This window comes from Osmia lignaria, chromosome 4 (assembly GCF_051020975.1).
Source record: "Osmia lignaria lignaria isolate PbOS001 chromosome 4, iyOsmLign1, whole genome shotgun sequence".
In the NCBI taxonomy this organism is placed as follows: Eukaryota; Metazoa; Arthropoda; class Insecta; order Hymenoptera; family Megachilidae; genus Osmia; species Osmia lignaria.
The window spans coordinates 4,541,180-4,566,060 of record NC_135035.1 but is presented as its reverse complement, the minus strand read 5'-3'; the positions used below and the strand labels follow the sequence as shown (position 1 = coordinate 4,566,060).

The 24,881-nt window shown below is 34.0% G+C and overlaps 1 protein-coding gene across 1 annotated transcript; it reads right to left on the bottom strand.

Moving 5' to 3' along the window:
- Positions 1 to 970: 970 nt before the first annotated feature.
- On the bottom strand, positions 971 to 14,609 carry LOC117610875 (putative cytochrome P450 6a14). Its single transcript, XM_034338710.2, has 6 exons — positions 14,473 to 14,609; positions 11,830 to 12,211; positions 6,229 to 6,754; positions 4,702 to 4,923; positions 2,088 to 2,339; positions 971 to 1,348 (listed from the first exon to the last, which is right to left on the bottom strand). The coding sequence occupies exons 2-6, from the start codon at positions 12,160 to 12,162 to the stop codon at positions 1,176 to 1,178; spliced, it is 1,506 nt and encodes a 501-aa protein (XP_034194601.1). The 5' UTR covers positions 12,163 to 12,211; positions 14,473 to 14,609; the 3' UTR covers positions 971 to 1,175.
- Positions 14,610 to 24,881: the final 10,272 nt, after the last annotated feature.

Here is a 24,881-nt window from a genome sequence, read left to right as displayed (position 1 = left end):
CTTGACTGCACCATAAAGAGGTCCGTACTGTCACGTACCAGCGGGAACCTACCCGGGCCGAAACGACTCTGTGTGTCTTCATGGTGCAGTCAAGGGATTCATTGTCGCCAGTTCCTTTGTATCCCATAGCGAGGTTGGGGCCCGCACTAATCGCGTGACCATCTTCGCGGTGGCGAGTTGTACCCAGTATGTACGTACAGGTGAAATTCAATGAAATTCAATTTATGTATTTCAGTTCACCCATTGAATGAATAGTAGCTGGACCATAGGGTGCTGCTTACAGAAACGGTAGGCAAGCGAGCCGGTTCACACACGGCCACGGGCGCATATGTCAGGCAGAATTCGCTGTAGTAGCAGTAGCAATATTCTTTCGCAAATACCTCGCAAAATAATCGAATCCGACATATAGCTTAAATGAAACAAATTGCTACAAATGACAAATTTTACAACATATTTACAAATCATCGAAATTTGAGTGGGGGTAGCTTTTCTACAAGTTCACCAATAAAACTGAAATATTTGTAAGTTATCAATATTCAAAATTCGCGCGTTTCTCTCATGCGTACACAACCTTTTGACGTCTGTACAAACATTTGCGTTCATGAAGAAAAAATAGTACAGTTTCTTACCCTTTTTTTGTGGCCATGACGTGTACAGGTATAAATTAAGTTTTTCATTTATTAAAAAGATGGAGAGAAGTGAAATTCTATATTTGGGAAGAAGTTACCTGACGTTTCTGCTCTGGAGACGGACCATGAATATTTTTAATTTAATTTAGTATTTTACATTATTTTTATTTTCAAAATTTTATTTATGCTTCTTCAAACAATATTTTTCCTTTTGGTTAAAAATTATACGTCTAACTTCAGGTTAGTATTCTTATATATATTTTATTAATATACATATAAATAAATAAAACTTACGACTGTATAAAATGTACACTCTGTAGATACTTATTTAAATTTAATTTTTAAAGTTGCATTAACTTTATAGGTTATAGGTTATTAAATTAATTATATCAATATTTTTAAATAAAACAAATGAAAAAGTACCTATGCACGTATTATTTGTTTACAAAAAACAATTATTCGCTGATTATTCTTACAAAAATACTTTCTACGCTTGGTTACGATAAGTAAGTTAATCCTAAAATTGGAATAATTTTATAAGTACAGTTACGCTAGTACAGTTAGTTTAGACATTTTTAATGTAATTGTATTTTTTGGTGCTAATAAGAAAGAACGTGGTTCAATCTCATACGGTCGGGTTTCTTCACAAGTGTCGACTTTGTATTTAAGAAGAACCTTTATTAATCCAATTTTTGTTTGGAAGAGTGCAAAACGTGCACCTGCAAAAAAAAAATAGTAAGATTTAATGAGAAACAAAATAATACAATAAAAATATGTAACAGTGCGTGTATTTAGAAATAATAAAGATGATTTAATGTCTATTTGTATTAGAATGTACAGAGGTTATATATTTTATAATAAAAAATAAAAATATTGTCAGATGTTGCTATTTGCTTATATAAAAGAAATAAATTATTATTCAAACAATTATTCAGAAATATAAAATTCTTCTTTTTCTTTTTCTACATATTTATATTTACAGATTGAATTAAAAACTTCAAGTTTTTAATCTATAACCAAATATTCTATATACTGAATATCTACAATTTCAAATTTTTAGTTTTTAGTGCTTAAAATTTTCAGGTTACAATTTCAATTTTCAATTTTTGTATTATTAATTTTTTTGATATGTTTGTATCATGAACAGCGATTGTCAGCGATTTAAAAATAATTTTTGGCTATTTTTAACCATCGAACAGCGAATGTTGAGTCAATCGTGCTCTAGATCTACGAACAGTATATCAGGAGTTTTATACGTTGAAAAGATAATATCTAAAGAAATAATCTGAAGCTTAGGAAATAAAAATAAATGGAGTTTAAAATTAAACTTATATTAAAATTAAACTGCTATTTTAATGGTTAGCTATCTAAGGGTCAATAAATATAAATTTTGTAAACTTAAAAATTGGAGGAGATTTCATTAAAATTTCATCAAAATATTACAATTTATCTACGTACCGATACAGTTTCTGGGACCATCACCAAAAGGTATGTAGTGCATGGGATGCCTTTTCGCTACTGCATCAGCGGTGAATCGATTAATATCAAAAACTTCAGGATCAGGATAAATTTCAGGGTCATGCTGCATTGCATATGAAGGGATGAAAATCCTTGTGCCCTTTGGTATTGTAAGTTTTAGATCTTCAAAAGTGTAATTTTCTTCTGCCTTTCTCATTATAATCGTGATTGGTGGGTACTTCCTTAATGTTTCTAGAAAGCAAAAAATTTGCAAAAAAATAATAACTAAATGAATATTTTATTTATAAATACGATATTTCTCAAATGTCGAACACTTTTTATTATAATTATGTTTGACAACCGTTATCCATAATTAATTACAGTTTTTGGCAAATAATACAAGCTTTATTACTAGTATTAAGACCGGATTATGTTTTTTGAGGCCTCGAGACTCTCAAAAGAGGCCTTTTAGAGAGAAGCCCCTTGGTTAATCAACTTGGTTCAAAAATTGAAATTTATTTTAAATAAAATTAAATAACGTTTAATTGTACAGAAAAAGAAGTAACAGTAGACAAAATTTAATTGAATATTTTTTGACACAGTAAATGGAAGGCTTATAACGGGGTTCGCTGCAAAATGGGGGCCCGGGTTGTAACGTTCTTCAGTCCTCCCCTTAATCCGGCGCTGATTAGTATAATTTGAGTGGTGTAGTTATGAAATGTGTAATTATAGAGAAAGTAATATTATAGTGTAAGAAATTATGTTTAAAAAATAATAACAACATTAATCCTTTAATAATAAGGAGTGAATTATAAATTAGTGTAAGATGCGTTGTAGAAGTTATATGTAATCGAAAATTCTTGTAACCCACAGGTGAATAAAAAATAAATGCTACATATATATTACATATCACGGGGCTAGCAAATAAGAATACGATGATATCTGTTTCCAAGAAAACAGTGTCCTATGTCGTACAATCGGTGAAATAATCATTTTATCATGATTAAAGTTTTAATCGAACAACGATATTAATAAACTTCCAAGATGGTATGATTATTATGACGTCGTTGGATTATTTTATTTGTGACTATGAAAAAGATAAGGTGTACAGTTGCGTGTAACATAGGCTTCCTGTAGAGGAAGAGATATCTTACCACTCACGCCACTTTTTTCTAGATCAGACTTGAGAATTAACTGCTTTTTTGAAGGATTTTCAGAAGGTACGTCCCCTTTCTCATGTCGCGCGTCTCGGTCCGTGCGACAACCGTAGTCCTCGAGACACCTCAGGCGCGTGCTACAGGGTGATTCTCTCGCAACGCAACACAAAAGCCGTGCCGCAAAATGGAACCCCTGCTGTTCCGTTTCTGATCTTCGTCTCAGCCATAAACACACACAAAGCAGTTTTGGGTCCGGCGATATGGCCCCTGGGTCTCTTTACCGGCAAAAACAACAGGGTTCCATTGTGCGGGACGGCTTTTGTGTTGCGTTGCGAGAGAATCACCCTGTATATGAATCGCACTCCATGGGTGATGTGGAAACGTATTGATACGAGTGTAGTCCTTTTGCGCCACGCGCGATTGATATGACACACACCTGAAGTGTCTTGAGAACTATGATCGTTGCAGAAATCAAGAGGCATGACTGGAGAAAGGGGCCGTAATTTCTGAAAATCGGCCGAAAAGTGGAGTTAATTTCCAAGTCTGGTCTAGATTCTATAATATACTCTTCTTAGATTTTCCGTAGATTCTCCAAAGACCAACGGCACATTATTATACAGGGTGTTCGACAACAGGTGGGAGATTTTTTGGTGATTCTAGGGATCAAAATAAGACGAAAATCAAGAATGACGAAATAGCGTTTCCAACGAGAATAACGATATACAGAGTGACCCAAAACTAGGTCAAATCTCCTGAAGAGATGATTGCGGAGGTGATTCTGAACAATGTTATCCTTTGCCAAAATGTTGGTTAAGGCTACGTTTTTGAATTATTAACGAGAAACACTATCCAATTAGAGCGAACGTAGAACGTAGACTAAATCGCGAGAGTGTTGGCTATAGAGCAGTTAATTCCGAGCCCTGCTCCAGGGGATACGATCTAGTTCTGGGACACCCTGTAGGAAAGGAGGCTCCACATACAGGGTGTCCGCGTTTAAGTGTGACAGTCGCGTTATTCCACAACTATTAATGACACGAAAAATTGTTTATATAGAAATTGTACGGTAAAATGGGATTTATGTTTTGGCGTGAACAAAATTTTTTTACATTATTAGTTTAAAAGATATGGTGGTCAAGTTTTATTTCTTAAACGGAACTATGTATTTTGTTTTTCAGATTATGTGATAGTGTCTTCCAAGACGAATTTATTAAGCTTGAATGTATTACACCCGATTTTAATTAGTTTTCAAGATATAACGTTTAAAAATTTACCGATTTTCAGTGGAGACGTCTTGATTCGAGTAGCATGTACTAAAATACCTATTATTGCGGGAAGTGCCTCATGATGTAGAGGATGGTATTTTATCGCAACGTGATTGCTCAGATGGCCATGTTTTATTTCAACCGTTATATATAAGACAAAATTATATATTTGCATTCGGTTCACATATAACGTACCTTTAAATACTGCGTCCAAAAGCGGCATATCATTAATGTTCTCGTATGGCCATTCTCCATTGTTCAACGCGTAATGTTCTCTAATTTCTTCTCTTACCTTAATTTGTAGTTTTTGATTTAAAGCCAATTCATAAAGAGCATTGGCTATCGTTGCTGCGGAAGTTTCGAATCCAGCAGCGAAAAATACAAATGCTTGCGCGGCTAACAATGTGTCCGTTAATTCTGTAAAAGAATATAAATATGTCGTTTTAGACTTTAATAATTAAAAGTATATTAATGCAATGTACTTCCATATACTGGGTGTTCAACAATAGATAGGAAGAAATTAAAAGAATGATTTAGAAACCAGCAAAATGCAGCGTACCGATGATTGAACGCTCCATCAATGTGTGCAATTATGAATTCAACTCTGTTTTCATATACATATTATACGATTTCAAAAAAAATTCGTGGTACTACCAAAACATAATTTTTACTTGTATGATCATTGTCGAAATTAAAAAATACGGTTTCATTACTAATGTCACTTGAACTACATTTCTACAAAATTCCATTTTTTTAAATAAATTGTAAGCTTGTTTCGCATTCTTTATTCGTTTAGCTTGCAAAATGTCATTTTCTTACACAAACCAATAGGACAAAATGTTAAGATTTCAAATGTTGTAGGAATAACACATAATTCAATATTTTTATTTTTAGTCTATTTGGTCAAAATGGATTCGATCACAAATAAAAATCATACCGTTGAACTTACCCCACGCAGGGGTTGAACTTACCCTTGCGTGGGGTAAGTTCGCAAACGGGGCAAGTGCATATACCGGTTATTTTTATTATAATATGAATGAAATTTCCCTAGCTAATGTGTAGTAATCTACTAAAGGTTAATATCAGCCATTCGACACTATACCCCCTTTTATATTTATTTTAACAAAAAGTACTTATTTATTTAAAAATGGATAACTATCAAATTAAACAACATACTTTAATGCAGTAAAAAGGATTTTATAACCCCACGTTCCGAAAAATACGGATCACTTTCAAAAACAAAAAAGTTCTGGTTACTTTAAGTTTCTAGTTCCCAAGTCCAAAAATGAAATTTTTTGAAAAATCCAAAGTTCTGGCCATTTTAATGGAAATTTGAGGTGCCAGTTTCGAGATTAGACATTGTTTTTATAATATTTCGCAGTCGGAACTATTGCTATAACCTATCAAGAACTATAGAACTATTTGAAAACTATAAAATACGATGATTTAAATAACATTTTTCGCATGATGCCACGCAAAGTTGGCACCTCATATTTTTAAAATGCTATTTTTTTAGATATTTCGCCGGAACAATTTCTGAAACCTATCAGGAACTGTAAAACTATTGCGGGTACAAATAGAACTGTTGCTAAAAGTTTTGTTTTTTGAAAATAAGGTACTAACTTCGCAGACGCTTACTTAAGTGGACCGGAACGTGTTAAAGTAATTAGATAATATATATAAATGTGTTGTCACGTTGAAATATAAATATCCTACACGTACCAATATCGCCTAGTTTCTCAGAATGCGCTTGAAGTTCCATCAGCTTATTGATAAAATCATGTCTGACAATATTGTTCTTCTTCCTATACTCAATCGTATCTAATACAATTTCTGTGAAGAATTTAGTCATTTCGTCATGCGGTAATATGTAACCTATAAGAGTGTACAATTTCGGAAGAGACTCTCTAAGTCTCATCCTAAATATCTGCTTCCAGCCAGGATAGAAAATCTGTCTTCCTATTTCACGGAACTTTGATTCCTTTTGCGACATGGCGTTTGCATCAATTCCAAACGAGCAGCTACCAATCACATCAGTCGTGAATCGAGCTGTTAATTCACGGCAGTCGATGGGCTTTCCTTCTGCTACTAATGTGTCCAAGTATTTCTCAAAATTAACAGAGCATTCGAGAATCAAAGAAAACATGTCTTTCAATTTGCCACTGGTAAATATTGGTGACAATTTTGTTCTTAGCGGTCGCCATCTTTTAGTCTCCAGAGAAAACAGGTGCTGAGATAACGGTTCAGCCTATAATGAAAACATTTTTATTTTGCTACTATGTATTACAGTAGGTACCTTTCAATTAAAATACCTCAAAATTACTCGTCTATCTTTTTGTTAATTATTATGAGACTTTGTTTTTAACACGTTGGCCGCCGCGCCGGCATGCCATCTATTACCCAATGCGTGACTTTTCCATGGTACCATGCCGGGCAAGGGGTGTCGGTGCATTATTGGTGATTCTCCGCCTATCGATCTGATGATGATACCAAATGATGAAAAAAAATCAGGAGTGGTTAATTTCCCGAACAATTACTCTAGGAATCTGTATAGGTAATAGGTGAAACCTGATTGTGCGTTTGTTACTTCATTTTCAAACTAAGAATCAGATGAAGAACTATAAATATTATATTGAACAATTTTGCAATGTTTCACAATCACAATCACAATTACTTTCAATGTTTATTACCATTTAATTCTGTAAGATTTATATTATTATTTATTATTATTATTATTATTATTATTTAGATTATTATTATATCGGCGTAGGCTAGAGTAAATACTTTTCTCTCCCCCAGTTTGAGACTTCCTATCCCTCCCTTCCTCATCTCTTCCTCCAGGTCTGCCGTTAGCAAGTTATATAACATCGGGATATTATTATTATATATTTATATCATTTTTTTTAATTCAAACAAAACTGCTTTTAGAAATACTCTTATAACAGTTTGTACAAGAAATATACTGTACATATACCGCGTAAAATGTTTATGAAACTCAAATGATAATTTGCATTTCATAACCCTGCACTTGCACTATTATGTCAGGCACAATTAATTGCGGCGCTGTGTTATAACAACCACATTTTGCTGGGCGGCCAACGTGTTAAAAAATAAAATAACTGTTCTGTATTACTACCACCTTTCTTACAATTACTTAACATTTATTGTTGCTGAGGTTTCTATTAATTCTTAATCCACAAAAAAAAATAAATGATTAAAAGTAGGCATTTTTCAAAGACAGAGAGAGGTAAATTAATCACGCTAAATCAGTTCAAACGTATCTTATTGAAATATCAGTTTTATACGTTCCTCGTTCAAAGTTATAATATAACCTGCGTTAATTTTTTATGTCAGACATTCAGATTGCTAGATTAAAAGATTCTCTTAATCAATACAAACCTACATTTTCAAGGATTATTAATATCATATAATACATCTGCTGATATTTTTAAACAGGTATTATCTGTCACGTATCTTTACTATCAGTCATTGGTATATGATAAGAAAATGATAACCTTGTAGCGCCTAAGATAGCATATAGTATAGTGTAAATAATGTAAAGAACATGTAGTGTATAGGATATTAGGTTAAATGCACGATTTCGACGAGCACCGACGCACAGAGCTGACCCTTCAGATCATGCCATAAAACCCTCGCGCTCAGTATTAGGCCTTCGCTGATTGGACGGGCCTACCTTTTCGTATAAAAACAGGGCCGTTTTTCCAAGAAAAGTCAGTCTACGGCTTCCCCCTCCCCCCCAAACCTAACTCAAATTCCTCCTTGCCAATAAATCATCCTGTTTAGAGCAACCAAACTGCTCTACCTTTTTTCTGTCGCAGGATTTTTTCCCCGCATGAGCAATCACCTGTAGGACGACCCACTTCAAGGATCAAACCATCAACTCGAACTTCCATCTAAGAGTATAAGGAGAAATATCCAAGAGACTCTTCCAAAAAGGACCAGAATTAACACAGGCACCCCGCCTTCAAAAAAAAAAAAAAAAAACCAAGGAAAGCCAGTCTACGGAAGACAAGCGAACTGCACCCTCAGCTGAGAAGACGACTTGTTCGGCACTTACTGAAAAACAGTATACCTTTTACACCATAACACCAAAGGCTTTTGGCAACTGAGACTCTCACGACGACCGGTACCTCAACGCCTCCTTTCCGACTCTGAGGAAGACGTATATACGGCATCATCCTATCAATAAAATCGGGGAAGAAGACGTTGCCCACGCGGCTCTCGGCACTTCCTTGAAATCCTTCTTTTCATGAATCTACTGATCCTCTCTACCCGGAAAGAACTCCAACCCCGCGCCGTGACGATACGCTCTTCGTGCGTAACCCGTATGAAACCCCACGGATAAATCTTACAACCTTCAGTTTTGACAACCTGGCCTAAGTTCAAGAGTTGATACCGCATTGTGAAAATTATTACTGTAACATTTATTCTCTTTAAAATTCATAAACAATTATATTAGTGTGTTACTATTTAATTACAGTTTAAAATTTTGCATAAAATTTTCAAAAAATTAAATTTTTGCTTTAACAATTTTTGTTACCAAAAACTAAAAACTAAAATTATTACATTGTAATTGTTTCTTAAGTTAATGATTTTTTGTATCCAAACCTATTTACCTTTCTTTGATTATCTGACCAAAATATTTAACTATATTTTTATCTCATTATTTGTTTATTAAAGCTTTTGTTTTATATTTTGAGTTTCGATATTATTTTCTTTTTCACTTCTATGCGGATCGTTCAAATTTCTAAAACTTTGATATTTCGAATCACGAATAACTGAAACCGTAGATACCGAAACCGGAATGCTAACTGTCATAGACAGTGTAATAGAAATGCATTTTAAGATTTGTGTAATTAATATATTTAAAATTAAATAAAAGAGGATTTTATCGGATACAATAGTCAAATTTTTTAATTCTAGAAAAAAAAAACGAAGACTAATAGCACATGGAGTTCCCACGAGGCCACCCATTAAAGTATTATTATCTGCGCCCAACTTATCGTTTGCTTGACTTCGATGATCGGACGAGAACCGGTAGTGATCTTAAGTCGTATGGTCATTAACTGAAATCTCTTTTCTATTACATCAGAAAATTCTTAAACATCTAAAGAATCTATAATATATATAATTAAAATACAATTGACCTTCCGCTTCTGCGGTATTCCATTCCAGAATCTAGCGGAGTTATATGAAAACTATATACGAGCCGTTCGTCCCTTGGAAAATTCTCGTTTTTGAAATATAGACCGTCTGCAAAAACTATTGTTAGGCGCGCACGCGCTGCATACTACCAGCGTAATCCTTTTCAAAGACATTACGTACTGTTGGGGGCATGCGCGCGCTGCGAAAAGGTGCGACCCATAGACTTTCTACAGGAAATGGAAATCCCTGTAACTTTTCACTCCAACCACTTAGACGCGCAAACATAACGGTTTTCAGTTAGGCTCAGTGGGACCTTTCTAATGATGTATAAAGTGTATCTCTAATCCCAGTAGTTCTCGAGGTGAAAAGTGACACGGAGATGTCTTTACGCTTTATATGTATAGATGTGAGTTATACGAAATATGTATAACATAATATACAGGGTGTTCCGTTTAAAACAGGCCACCTAAATAGCCCCTCTATCTCTGAAAATACAAAAAATGTTACTGACGTAATCGAAACGGTTAAAAAAGACGAATCAGATGGAAGGATTGTTTTTTATAAATTGTAATTTTTTAATCGTTTTTTCTAGGTCACTCGGGTTTTTTACGTATGTACACACATTTTTTGTTGTTGTATGTTATAGCAAATATTATTGTGCATTCATCCATGTTTAATAGCACGACCTTGAAGTGACCGTGGACTAAAATTTAAACACGAGTGACCTCAAAAAAACGATTAAAAAATTACAATTTATAAAAAACGGTTCTTCCATCTGATTTGTCTTTTGAAACCATTTAGATTACGTCAGAAACATTTTTTGTATTTTCAGAGATAGAGGAGATATTTAGGTGGCCTGTTTTAAACGAAACACCCTGTATGTGTCATTTATATAAATACAATGATGTTGGATTAATAGATTCAGCTATTTTAAACTTCAATTGATCAATCAAATTTTAATATACAACATTACCAATTTTAAATAAAATGATAATGAATATATAGGAGTTTGACCCTATCACTTGCGTGCAAACGTTTATACACGAAAATTTTAATTAATATTTATTTACGATTCATACTTTTCATAAGGAATGATCCCGAACCCGGAAATCGAAAAAATTATGAAACTTTATGAATAGGTAGAGGATATTCCCCTCATCAGCTATCACTAATTATCGCCACAAAAATATCACAATATGTTTTCATATGCACGGTACAAAAGTGGGTACATGGAAAAAACCAAGTAATTTTGAAAATCTTGTTGATTTTGCTTTTGCTCAAGAAGATTCTATAAACCCGCCACGTTGTTCCATATGTGGTAACTATGCTATAATACGTTATTCATGATACAATCAATTTTTGTGCTTTAAACATTTTTTTCAAGAGTTCCATCTTCATAGATATTAATATAAAACCTACATGGCACATCATTGTGGTTTTTTTTTTTACACAACGGTAATAATTATTGTCCTAAGGACCTTTTTATATCAGTTACTGTTTGCAAATAATAAAATAAGAACGAAATATACCATTATATTCAGTAATACCTCTTGTCCCCTTAAAATAGCAAATGGTAAACATTAAACGTTACATCGCTTTAAACAACAGACCATTTCCTACTTTCATAACAAGCTTTAGAACTTTTCAATAATCTTTAAGCTTTTTTGTTTATAACTTTTAATAATTGTTTGAATAATTTTTTATTTTATACATTAAGATAAACAACTTTTGTTTATGAAGTTTTCGGATATTTTTAACGGTTTTGGAGAAAAAGAAAAAACAAAGAAAAACGGCCGAAATTTTAAGGACAATTTTCACCCCCTTAGGCTGAAAACGGGCAAGAAAAAAAATTGCGTTTTAATGATGGGGGTTAGCCCCTACATATTCACAAAGTTTCATAATCTTTCGGATTCCTGAGTTTGGAATCGTTCCTTGTCAGTTATATACTAAATTTTATAATATTTAATTACTTGAAATATTAATATTGTTAAAATGAAAATTTTAAGAATTCCTGCTTCTCCTATATCGCCATTTTCCCTAGGAACGCCTGATTTGATCGCGTGTATACAATAAAAATATGAATTAAAATTTCATATAATACATTTAGCAATTGAAACCAGGTACGGTTATAAAATTTAAATTTTTTTACAAACTTACCACCTTGTTCACTCTAAGTCCACGATCGGCGAATTTAGAGAAATCCTTGATCAGGATGGTTTTAATTATATCAGGATCAATAATACCCAAGACTCGTTGGTTACGAATAAATAGTCCCACCACAGGTAAATGTTTGTACTGTTTATAATATTTTACCATTTCATCACCCAAAGATATTTTTCCCAATAGTGAATTCATAAAGTTGCCAAAAAGTGGTACTGGCTTGGGTCCAGAAATGCCTCGTCGTTTCCAAAAATCATAATCGCGTACTAAATAGTAGTAAAAGGTAAGAAAGATTAGGACGAGCCCACAAAGAAGTTCAAAGCCAGTCATCTTGATCTAATGTTCACCAAATCCTTATCGATCGGAAAATTAATAAAAGCTGCAAAATAGAATAAACAATAATTATGTAGTTATTATCGAAAAGTCCTTTATGTTAAAAAATATATATATTTTACTTATATTGAAACACTGCACACATATCGTAAATCTTCGTGAAGATTTTATTTGTAGACAAAATATAATTATTAAACGAAATGAAAAAATCATAATACAATAATTAACTTGCCATTTTTAAATTTATTTTTTGAAAATAATAAACAGTATTATATTCATTAATAGATTAAGTATGTAAATATTTCATATTTCTATTGTTAATTTTTTAATTTTATTTCGATTAATTAATACCTAATGAATTGAAATTAATATAACTTTTATACTAACATACTAATATATTCTACTAATATATTCTTTTATACTAACAAAATTGATTGTTAATGTAAGCTCGTCACCTTTTGATAAGAAATAAATAAAATTAATCACTGATTATTAATATGCAGTCATCGAAAATGACACATGACAAAACTCAACTGAATTTTAACTTTTGCCTATGACAAACTTTCAATAAATAAAATCATTTTATTTTATGTTTCAGGTTATTAAAATAAAACTGAAATATTTCGTTTCCTATTTAAAATACTATTTTATTTAAACTTTGTAATATCTAATTTTAAATATTTTTTCTACAAATTTTATCTAGCTCTACATGTAGTTCATTTTGCAGTAGGCTCTCGTTATATTGCCGCGGACGAGACTATAAAAGTGAACAGTTTTTCAAATTTTCAAGCTTTCAGTTGGAGTGAGAAAGGGAGATAATAACTATTTATTTACTGCTTTTATTTTAAACAATATACCTTTCTAGCGTGGTTACAAGTAGAAAGTTTAAATTAAATTTTTAAATGGGCAAAAGGAGCAAAAAATTTGGAAATTTTCTAAAAAACAAAATAAACGAAGTAAAATGAAATTTTTCTTATTTTTTGATAATTTTATTGCTGAATCTGACAACATAATTTGGTTAAACCATTCTAATAAATAAGAAATAAACAAGGGAACAGATAAAATAACAACGCTTAAGGGGGGAGTTTCATTTTTTTGGTGAAAAAAATCGATTTTTTTTTTTTTTACGTAATCTTGTAGTTTGAAGTCTTGAAAATACTTCTACAAAGTTTTAATTCTAAACTAATTAGATTGTGAAAGTTATAAACCGTAAACCGGACTTGGCGCGCAGGTATATTTTGAAGCGCGTAGCAACTGTTTGTGTTTCGTGACGAACACACGGGACTCTGTACCATAAAGTTTATATTCTTTTCTCCTTTTTTATTTTCCATGACACTACGAATTGACGAACCATTGTGGTGAAACACAAAATAGTAACGAAAGTTTTAATTCTACTGTCTGGCGATTAGCCCCCAAACATCTACACTGTGGCTTCAAAACAGTAGAAATATAGCAGCCAGCATTTATAATGAAGGCTTTTCTGTTATTTTAAAAGTAATGATAACCATCGGAATTGATATTGGTGAGTAGACGAAAATTTTTTGCAATGCCCATGGTGAAAAGCGACTGGAGCGATCGACGTGACGGAGCCATGAAATCACAAAAGAAGCTCGTACACAACAACGGATGCAACAACAGGAAAGAGACGAATTCTACGAGCAAGAAGAAGGAATACTCTATGGCCTTGGTATAGCAGATTAGCTGTAAGTACTTGATATATCTTCATAAATTCAACTTGAAACTTTAAACGCGTTTTTCTCGAAACAGGTTTTTTACAACTGGCGGTCATGATTTCTAAAAAACTATTGAATCGATTGACTTGAAATTTTAACTGTATGTTCAGAAGACATCCCTTTATCGTCTAAACTAGAGAAAAAGTGATACGTTGTACATATTTCTTTTTATCGCAAGAAAAGTTATCAATTTTAAGAGTAAAATCGATCATCCAAGTTTGACAAGCTGCCATTTTCTCAAAAACAATTTTCTTTTCTTACTTCTAGTTCAAACGATAACTACATGTATACAGAACAAAATACCATTGGATTTTTTGGTTTCAGATAATCGTAACAGCTGATATCGTGCACACCAGCAAATGAGGCACCCCACGCGGCATTCAAGTTCACGAAGAACACAATGCAATATTTTTAATAATAAAAATATTTTTAAGTACAAAAATATATTGCCAAAAGATGCACCAAAGATGAAATTAAAGTACCGCATAGTTTTGGTAAAAAATATTCCCAAAAAAGTCGTTTTTTTCCACCGAAAAAATGAAACTCCCCCCTTAATTTTAAAGAAAGTATTTACCTGAATACAATTATTCTATCCAGTTCGATTCACTTCGAGAAACGACTTAAAACACACTGTTTCGTATTACTCACTTCAGCTAATTATAAATGTAGTACATTTTGAATGAGGATATCAAAAACCATTGAATAAGTGGCATCAAATCTGAAATTATTATTGGTTATTCGATTGTTCTGAACGCAATTATTAGAGATGTCTGAAAAATAGTGATAAGATAAAATTTTACCGATAATAGTTATATAAGTTTCATCATCACTATTTATATTGATCTTTGGTCTACAAATAAAATCTTTACGAAGAATTACGATATGTATGCAGTATTTCTATATGAGTAAAATAATTGATCAGTCAGTTTGATAAACAAATACGTTAATGCCTATATTTATATTAAAAATATTATCCTCTGTAATACAGGTAACTGAACATTTGAACGACACGTGGAGATTAGGGCTATATACATATGTACAGTACAGTAAGCGTCGGATAATTCCCAACTTTATTGGCTCTACAGGCGGGCACTTATAAAAAGCAAAGAATTAGCGAGCTCATTGGCTTCTGTACGGTTCCCTTGCATCTGTGGCACAGTTCTACAATCATTGGCTATTTGTTTATTTATGTTTTCCGTGTGAATAACGCGCATCGGCGTAACTTGGATGGACCAGATCCCTTAAAAATTATAGAGTTTTAAAATTTTTTCATTTTTAGGAACTAAAATTTTGAAATTTTTGAATTCTGGGATTCTGGAATTTAGAGAAACTGAAATTTTGGAATTTTACAACTCTGGGATTTGAAAGTTTGAAATATTAATATTTTGAAATTTTATAATTTTAAAATCTCAAAATTTTGGTATTTTTTAAATCTAAAATTTTGAAATGCTGGAATTCTGAAATCTAAAAAATCTAAAATCTGGAATCTAAAATGTCGGAAATCAAACCTTTAAAATTTATGATGCTGAAATAGAAAGTCGGAAATTTCGTAATGCTGCAATTTTGATATTTTAGAATTTTGTAATTATGATTCTGAAATTTCGAAGATTTGTAATTTTAAAGATCTGAAATGTGAAGTTTAGAGTGGGGAATCTGAAATTTTAGAGTTTTAAGATTTTGAAATTCTGGAACTTTGAAATGTTAAAATTTTAGAATCTCGAAGATCCACATTTTTGGGGAGGGAGACTACCTAGTTACGTCAATGAAAATACATGTGAACTCAAGGGAAATTTACGAGTGTGGGTAAAGTTTTCTTAGAGAAATAGAAAATATTAATATAAAAGTTTTTATATTAGTTTTTATATTTTCTCTCCTTACGCTGCAATTTAGAAATTTTACTATTTATATATTTAACTAGATTAGGGGCACGATTGGTTGAAAAACAAGGTACCGTCTCCTGAATGGTGTTTATAATGCAGTTATTGATGACAAATAGCTCACTGTCAATTTCGGTAATTGACAGATTACGATTGTCCGGAATTGAAGAAGAATAATTGACACCCAACCTCTCAGTAAAGGTTTCCCAATTGGTGGTTTTATAATTGAGTCGCTGGGGCAGCGGATTAGTACATCCAAGGAGGATAGAGTCATTCCCAATCTCAAAGGAAAGAGAGATTGCCGCGTGGTCGCTATCATATGGGAGCGTAATCGCTTTATTAGTGAGACCGTGGCGATTCGTGTGAGCTAGCCGGGAGTCAGCTAAGCAAATGTCGAGAAAGGTGTGTGCCGGTTTGAAAGTGGGGGAATGTGGTGTAATCACATTAATCTTAAACTCTTGTTCAAATAGTTCAGTCCATCGCGTAAAAAATCGACCCCGCTGGTTATTCGCACGATCGCCCCACTGTTTACATCTAATGCTAAAATCACCAGCCATAATAAAATAGTTCTCATCTCTATGAAGTTCAAGAGCACGGAATAGGGCAAAGAGCTCTTCAGCAAATAATACCGTGTTATCATTGCGAGCATAGATACTGACTACAAATAGATTCTTATTGTGAAGTGAGGGGAGCTTTAAAATAGTACCCTCGATAATTTGAAATCCCCGCATTAACGGGAGATTAATGGTCTCGAACTGGAGATTCTTCCTGACCAGGATAGCAGTTCCTCCGCCATGATTAGAAGCATGTCTATCGTTCCTAATAAAAGTGTGATGAGGGAAGGAAACTTTGTGACTGGCATTTAGTTTGGTTTTCGATACAAAGATGGCGTCGTAACCATACCTATGTAGCGTTGGCTACACTCTCACGCGTAACTAAACTGTCTTATCCGTCGAAGGAAAGAGAATCAACAGGGTAATGTTTTAACTAGTTTATTTCAGAGCGCACTAGCTGCTAATTCTTACAATTAATTGATTCGAACTAAACTTGAACTATGAACAAACTTAACTAATTATTAACGTTTGACTTCGCACAAAGAAAACCGCGGAACTATGCGCACTTTATCGAGATTTCAGGAAACTACGATGTTTCCACTTCGACGGTTCGCGTGGGAAGAAGGCATTTTTCTTCTCTGAGAAAATCCTTGCGCGCCCCGGAAGTATGTGGCTCCCTTTTTGTCTAGTGCCAACTTACCGGAAATGCACTTTCCGTGTCGGTAAAATAGGTACCCTATACGCCGCCACACCTACGTGCAAAGTCTAACAATTCGAGCCTTCTATAGTTAGCACATAACGAGTTAACGTTAATCGCCACTATCTTAATGTTACTAACAGGAACAGGGATATTAGTCATTATGAGAGCTGAACACAGAATTAAAAATAAATTCGATTTTCTCAGAGTTGGCCGTGATCTGCGCAGATAGTGATTTAAGCTACTGTGAAACTAGCAGAGAAATTTCCGCTTTGAATTCATTCAACCAACTAGGGGATTCAGAAGGTTGGGGGGCGCTTGGGTTCCAACAGGCTTGCCGGGCAGGGGGTAGCTGGTCCGCTGCAACTCCACTAAAGACAGTGATGCCAGAACCGTGGGACGTGGGACAAATCTTTACCCTCTCCACGACGTCCCACGACGTCCCAGTGACTCCCCTACCGCAGTTGTTTCATCTAACACAAGCGCGTTGTCCCACGTGTCCGTGTGAGCTCTCTGCGGGTTTGGCAGAGTTCGGCTGCTCTCGTCATTTCTACGTTATCGGCTCGATGCTCAAGCCGCTAAAGCACGTGGCAGCAGCATCGACGAATCGACAAAATAATATAATTTCGTGCATGGCAATATGGCTGAATTAAGAAACCAGGAGAATCAGTTCGAATCCCGATTTTACGGTTTCAGTTCTGATTCTTAATACATTAACGTTTTTCTAATACATAAAAATACATTTTTGATACATTAATACTATGAAATACATTAACTTGGAAAGCAGTTTAAAAAAGGAGTTGAACTGCATCTTTCTTTGATATTTTTTTTAATATTTAAGTTTTATATATATACATATGTATGTACGTACATATGATAAAAGTACGTGATACAGAAGTAATTTCTTCAATTAGATATTACTGTTATTCTAACTATTACAATACATAAATTCGAAGACATACGAGGAAAATTGGTTAGGTTAAATTGTAAGGATATAAAGAAATTTCAATCTTTAACGGTTTGTCAGTTTTATTTCTTATTCCTTACAACTATTATAATTATATTCTGTGAATGGTCATTACAATGAAAGATGGATTAGATACAACTTGATTCCTCATTTAATTTGTTATATACATATCAGGTTTCTTGCAACTATTGTACCTGGTCCACGCTTACACGATATTGCATATTTTACTTTCCTATAATACAACAAGGAAACAAAACTATAATATAGCGATTACCATAATACAATAGAAAATGTTAAGCTTGGTATAAACCTTGTTTTTTTTGTGTACTTAATCTGCAGTTACGCTTTGTTGCTTTATAATGACAGATTTTTCTTTTAAATGAAACTTTCACTAGCGTATTGATGAAATTTTTCGATTAAAACAAGATGAAACACGACATAATTTGAATTATAGTTACTTTATATATTTGCATTAGGTTTTAAATAAATAAGTAAATATAATGCAAATTATGTCGTGTTTGGTCTTATTTTAATCAGAAGAACCTTCCAATTACATTGGTAAAAGTTTCATTTAGCAAAAATGAAAAATAAAAAAGTTATGGTTAAATTAATATTGTCTTACTCAAATGTTTTTTCTCGGGCCCTTTAATTCTCGGACCTCTTTCTCTTTCGCTATTTGTCTTTTTCTACGTTCGCCAGCATTCAAGAACTCGCTCGAGCTGTGTCGTTCTGCCAGCCTCGCACACTTTTAGGAGAATCGGGAAAATCCAGCATAATAACACATTGTGAAGTCTCCTTTAGCCAAATTCACATTCTTAGCCAAATGAATAAGCGCCTGCAGGACGTGTTGACAGAATAGATCGGTGGGGGTCTATGAGCTTTTGCGGCTTTTGGCTACCCAGTCACGTCGGCCGGGTCGTCAATGTCCTCGGCATCCATCTCAGCACTACCAGCTGAAAGTTCACTGAATCTGTTACAGCCTCCGCTTGAAACGCCCAGTGCCGGTGTTACGGGTTCATTGGTCGTAATTTTGACCGTTTTCTTCGGAATTTGCCAGCCGCTAGGACCTGGCTTCTGCGCATGCGCACTGTCCAAGATGGCGGCTCCAGAGGATAGCGTGGTAGCCGCACGCGGTTTCGCCGTATTTAGGTTGGGCGCCATATTGCACGGCTTAGGTTTTAGCTCACTCATGACTTGCTTGTACAGTTTATCAAGTTGCAGGGAATGTAACCTAGGCGTTCTAGCTTCCCTTAGTCGAATTGTATGTTCAAGCGATGAAGCATGTCTGTCCGGGTCACCAGCCGAAGCCCCACGCTTTGCCTTATGCGTGGTTGGGGACGCCATTGGAGAATGGGCCTTACGGGCCCAGCCCGCCACTGCGTTATAGAAACCACTATCACAGAAGAGCGTAGTAGACTCGCAACACATGGCAAAAAGTCATGAGGGCTAAGAAACGAATAAGCCTCCGAACAGAGGAACACAAAAACGAAAACAAAAATACTCCTGACCACGGGTGCGATCGCTACACAAAGACCAATAACTGAGAAATAAAAACTACCACCGAACAGCAGTCACGCACGTCCGTTCACCCTCACGGTCACCGTGAGACTCCGGTCGGACACCTTAACCATTCAGCCACCGACAACGTTAGAAAACTGTCGAATATTTTAGGAGATACGGTGCGTAATTTTCAATTATTTACAATAACTTCACTCTCTCCATTCAGATCTTGCTCCATCCAGTGCAGAAATCTTAGAAATCACATAATGCACTAACTAAGTGTGTAAAGGAAATGTAAAAATTGAAAGTATTTCTCATGTTATCTCACGAAAAATGTCGAAAATATCGGTTTTTGATTTTTTCTGGTTTGACTCACCTGAATGAAAAATCTGAAAAAAATTGAGGACACCAGTCATGCTAATATCTAACTACTGTAAAAGTAAAAATCTAGTGTCACGAAAGCTTCTACCCGAAATCTCAATTTTTCGATTTTTTTTTGCGTTTTTGATTTTTCACGCCTAGGATTTGCAACCGAAACATTTGAAAAAATTCACAATCATAAAGAAATATGGCTAGAATATTCTAGAATTTTTTCAAATTTTTTGAATGCCAGTAAATAGTGAAAATATGGTAAAAACCACTTTTTCTTTCTTACTCTGTAACTACCCTCTCGGTTGAGATACAGGGTTGAAACTTAGTGTACAATGGTCTTTTATTATAAGCTATAAAATAGTATATTGCTGAATAAAATCGGCTCAAGGGCACTTTTGACCATCTTATCCTGCTATACCCTTTAAGTTGAGCATAGGGGTAGTTTTGGAGATACGGGAGGTCAAAGTGACTAAATTCTCACTATTCTCAATATTGTCCAAGCACTGTATATACAAAATAAACGTCAATACTTCTTTGATAACAGTGGGCATTTTACTAGAATTAGTCAAAATGATTTTCTGACTCCTTCATCCCTGTTGTTTAGTATTTTAAGGGTTGTTTAATATTTAGAACTACTCTCAAAACAGTTTTTATTGAATTTCTCGAAAATAAATGCAGATAGACAAAAGTTGTTTGTCTTAAAATTCTGCACAAAAACGGTCTCTTTCATTTTTTTGATAGGACTAATCCTTTACTCGAAAATCGCAACTGAAAAGATATAGTTTCTGATAAAAATAACATTGCAATATAAGCAGCGATTTTTTTATACATGTATTTGATGTAGAAAAAAAATCAGTTTTTCAACATAGCAACTAGCAACTCTTTATTTTAATCCTTTACATTTTTATAGAATTAGATATGATTTCCGCAATTTCTGACTAAAGGATTAGTTCTATCTATTCTACATAGCATATAGTGACAAAAAATACAATAATTTATACATCAAATACATGTATAAAAAAAATCGCTGCTTATATTGCAATGTTATTTTCAGAAACTATATCTTTTCAGTTGCGTTTTTCGAGTAAAGGATTAGTCCTATCGAAAAAATGAAAGAGACCGTTTTTGTGCAGAATTTTAAGACAAACAACTTTTGTCTATCTGCATTTATTTTCGAGAAATTCAATAAAAACTGTTTTGAGAGTAGTTCTAAATATTAAACAACCCTTAAAATACTAAACAACAGGGATGAAGGAGTCAGAAAATCATTTTGACTAATTCTAGTAAAATGCCCACTGTTATCAAAGAAGTATTGACGTTTATTTTGTATATACAGTGCTTGGACAATATTGAGAATAGTGAGAATTTAGTCACTTTGACCTCCCGTATCTCCAAAACTACCCCTATGTTCAACTTAAATTTTTGCTGAGAGTAATGTACCATCATATAGAATTGATTGGCACATAGTTTGATTTGAAATTCGAGTGGGAAAAAATGAACGAAATTTGGGGTCACTCTTTTGTGGTTAATACTTACACTTACAAGGGAAGTTCGGTAACTCGAAAATTCCGATTTTTTTAAAACTCTGCAGGTTTGTAGGGGACCTGAAGAGAAGAATAGCGCAATTTTTGTTTTTGGCCCAATTTCAGTTCTTCAGGGTGAAAACACCCTCTGAATGTAGAAAGGTGTTTCCATATTTCCCTGTATATCTTTATATCATGAACCATGACCTATTTCCGAATGTAGAAAAAAACAAAAAGCGAAACAGATCTCGCAGACGCTCAAGCTAGCAGTCCCATTTGAAGTTGGAAAGGAAGACCAATAACACCGTGAAAACGTTACGAAGTAGTGTGGAATATTACATGTTTTTCATTTGTGTCCAGTGCAATAGCAACATGACAGTGAATAAAAATGTTTTTTAAAAAATTTACCTGAAAGAAAATTCTGTGAAATGTAATAGTGACCGTGTGGTTGAGTGAGTTTAATGATCCCGTCTAGAGATCAGCTGTTCTTCGTAATGTGTTCCCTCCTCGAATGTTCAAGATCGACACAGTGACCCAGTGGGAATTATCTGTTTTCAGCATAGCAGGTTAATTTAGGAACGAATGGGTAAGTTTCATTTAAATTTATTTTAAATTTTTATTAATTATTCCATTTCAAACATTTTTATTTGTTGTTTAGAATGTTTAGAATTTCCTTTTTTACATTATGACAGGCGACAAGAGATTAGATTCCGTATTCATTTTAAACAACAACTAAAAATGTTCAACCAGTTTAATTTTTTTATTGTACTATGCCAACGAGGTGCCGAGCCGTTCATTCGCGACCTACGTCAAGTCTCGGTTTCATAGCAGGCCCTCCAAACTCCCGTATTTAATACTGTAACGAAAATTAGTTCACCCCCGGAATTCTAGGTAGCGCTGGTGTCGCTACAAACACATATAAATTGTATCAGTGAGATACGCACATAAGCATATGCTCCCTATATACGTGTGCATAGTCTTACCTATTCAAAACTTTGAAAAATAAAAATAATGAAAGGGAAAAAATTATAACAATATATATGGAGTAATTTCCATAATACATTTCCATATATTAAACTTTTACTACAATAAAATAAATAAATATATATATATATATATATATCAATAATAATATACAATTAATCACAATCATACATACAATAAAACACACGTACCAAATGTCTCGAAAATCAGGTTCTCCACTCCCCTGGTGGTCAGGTTTAACTATAAGAACAAAATTATATAATATTATACATACACTTCATGCTAGAAGTATTATTATGTATACCTCAGTGTATTAATACCATGTTAATGCTTTTATATATTGTATATGTAAACTGAATACTTACAATCTTCTTCTTTTTCTTCTTTTCATTTGCATCCAGATGTCTTGTTGCTCTATTTTAATAAAGGCAGCCTCAGACACTGTAATAAATATTTTTATTAACAATTATTTACATATGCTATAAAAATTATATAAGAGTTATTACCAAGTAAGTTCAGTGCGGGAACTGCTGATGTTGATAATCTTTTTCTCACGAAGTATTTTTCTTCAAAATAGCTGTTAAGCCTCGTACTGACTTGGGCATTTTGCCCAAACGAATGCTCTCGGCGAACGAACGTGAAATTTCTCCGGCTGTTCGCGCAAATCTTTCTACCTGGGGTACCGTAAACCTTTGTATCTGGGTTCTATGTAGAAAGGTTCTTTCTACCGTAAACCAGTCGAAATCAGAATGTCGACAGGAACAGATGTCACGATCGCCAGTGCAGCGTATATTATTATGAACACAATAATTAAAAGAAAAAGAAGAACAAATCAAGATAAACGATGGTGGATTAGTCAGATGTATAAAAATAGAGCAACCTCTAGTGGTGAAAAAGTAGTTAGAGATTTACAGATAGAAGCTAGTGGACATTTTAAAAATTTTGTGCGGATGTCATCGGAAGATTTTGAATTTTTAATAAACGCTATCGGTCCCAAAATTCAAAAAAACTACACCAGATTCAGAAAAGCTGAAATGACAGTGAAAGAACGCTTAGCTATAACGCTACGTTTTTTAGCAACGGGAGATTCATATACGAGCCTTCAGTATCTGTTTAAAGTATTCAAACAATTAATATCAAAAATTGTTCCGGATTTCGAAAATCAGTTTATGACGGTTCATCAGGCCATATCATAAACTGAGTTTTTCCGAAGGGTAAATTCAACAGCGGTCGACTAAAGGTACTTGGAAATTTGTAACCGGCATAGTAAAATTGTTCGCACGAATATCCTTTGATGGGCCGACAGCCGTCGGAAAGCGTTCGTTCGTGCCCAGGGCCTTTGCGAACTCATAACGGGTCGTTTTCGGCGCACGAATGCTCTAGTGAGTGCGAGGCTACAGCGGTCAAAAAGCGTTCCTTCGTGCTCTGGGCCTTCGCGGACACATTAACGGGCCGTACTCACGTCAGCATTTTTGCCCGAAAGAACGTTTTCGGCGCACAAATGCATAGGTCAGTACGAGGCTTTACAGATCATCCAGAAATTCAGTTTTCAAGTGGAAGCACTGACTTTGGGTTACCACATACTTCCACCCACTGCGCCATTCTCTTCTTATCCTTTCTCTCTTGAGTGAAGGAAAACATCCTTTAAAGATATATTTTAATAATTAAAATTAAATACGTATATTACTAAAACACCAATGTAAACAGTTACTGTTTTCAGTAACAATTTTAAACAATTCTCTACTTACTTAATTTCTATCTTCTTCTGCTGTTGCTGCATCTCATCAGTAGAAGTTATTAAAAACCTAAAAACCTAGAAAAAACTTAAAAAAATATCTTTTTAAATAATAATAATAGTCATAATAATAATAATAGTAATTATTATAATAATGGAATTCACGAACCTGGAAATTCAGTCACCCACGCTGCCACCATGTGCAACCATGTGCGCCATAATTCTTTTGTCTCTTTAAATTTTGAAACAATTGAAAAAGCGGCGACAAATTTCGCGGGAACATGACGTCACGATATCTTTAGTTGTGTATGTTAAAATCAGTGATACAAGCTATGCCACAGCCGACTCTAGTACTAGCCGTGCTGAAGTAAAAATGGCAACACCGCGGGAGTCTGGTCTGAATATATCAACACCTAGCCTACTCTATCTGCCTCCCGGACTCCCGGACTCTCAGCCAATCAACGTCGTCAGACTCCCGACTACTCTCTGGACTTCACATAACCTCTTTGGTTTCGTTCCAATAATTTCGCTTGTTTCAAGGTTTTTATTAACTTATATACACGTTCATCAATTCTTAAATGTTTCAATTTGACCCAAAGATGGTTTCATTTTGCTTCATACCTAAATTTTCTTGAAACCACTGTAAATATTTCAAATATCATGCTTCACAACACCAAACTACTTTGAGAGTACACAAAATATATATCACATTTATAACAATTTTATACTACCACATCACTTCTATTTGCCATAGTTGCAACGTTTATATATTGT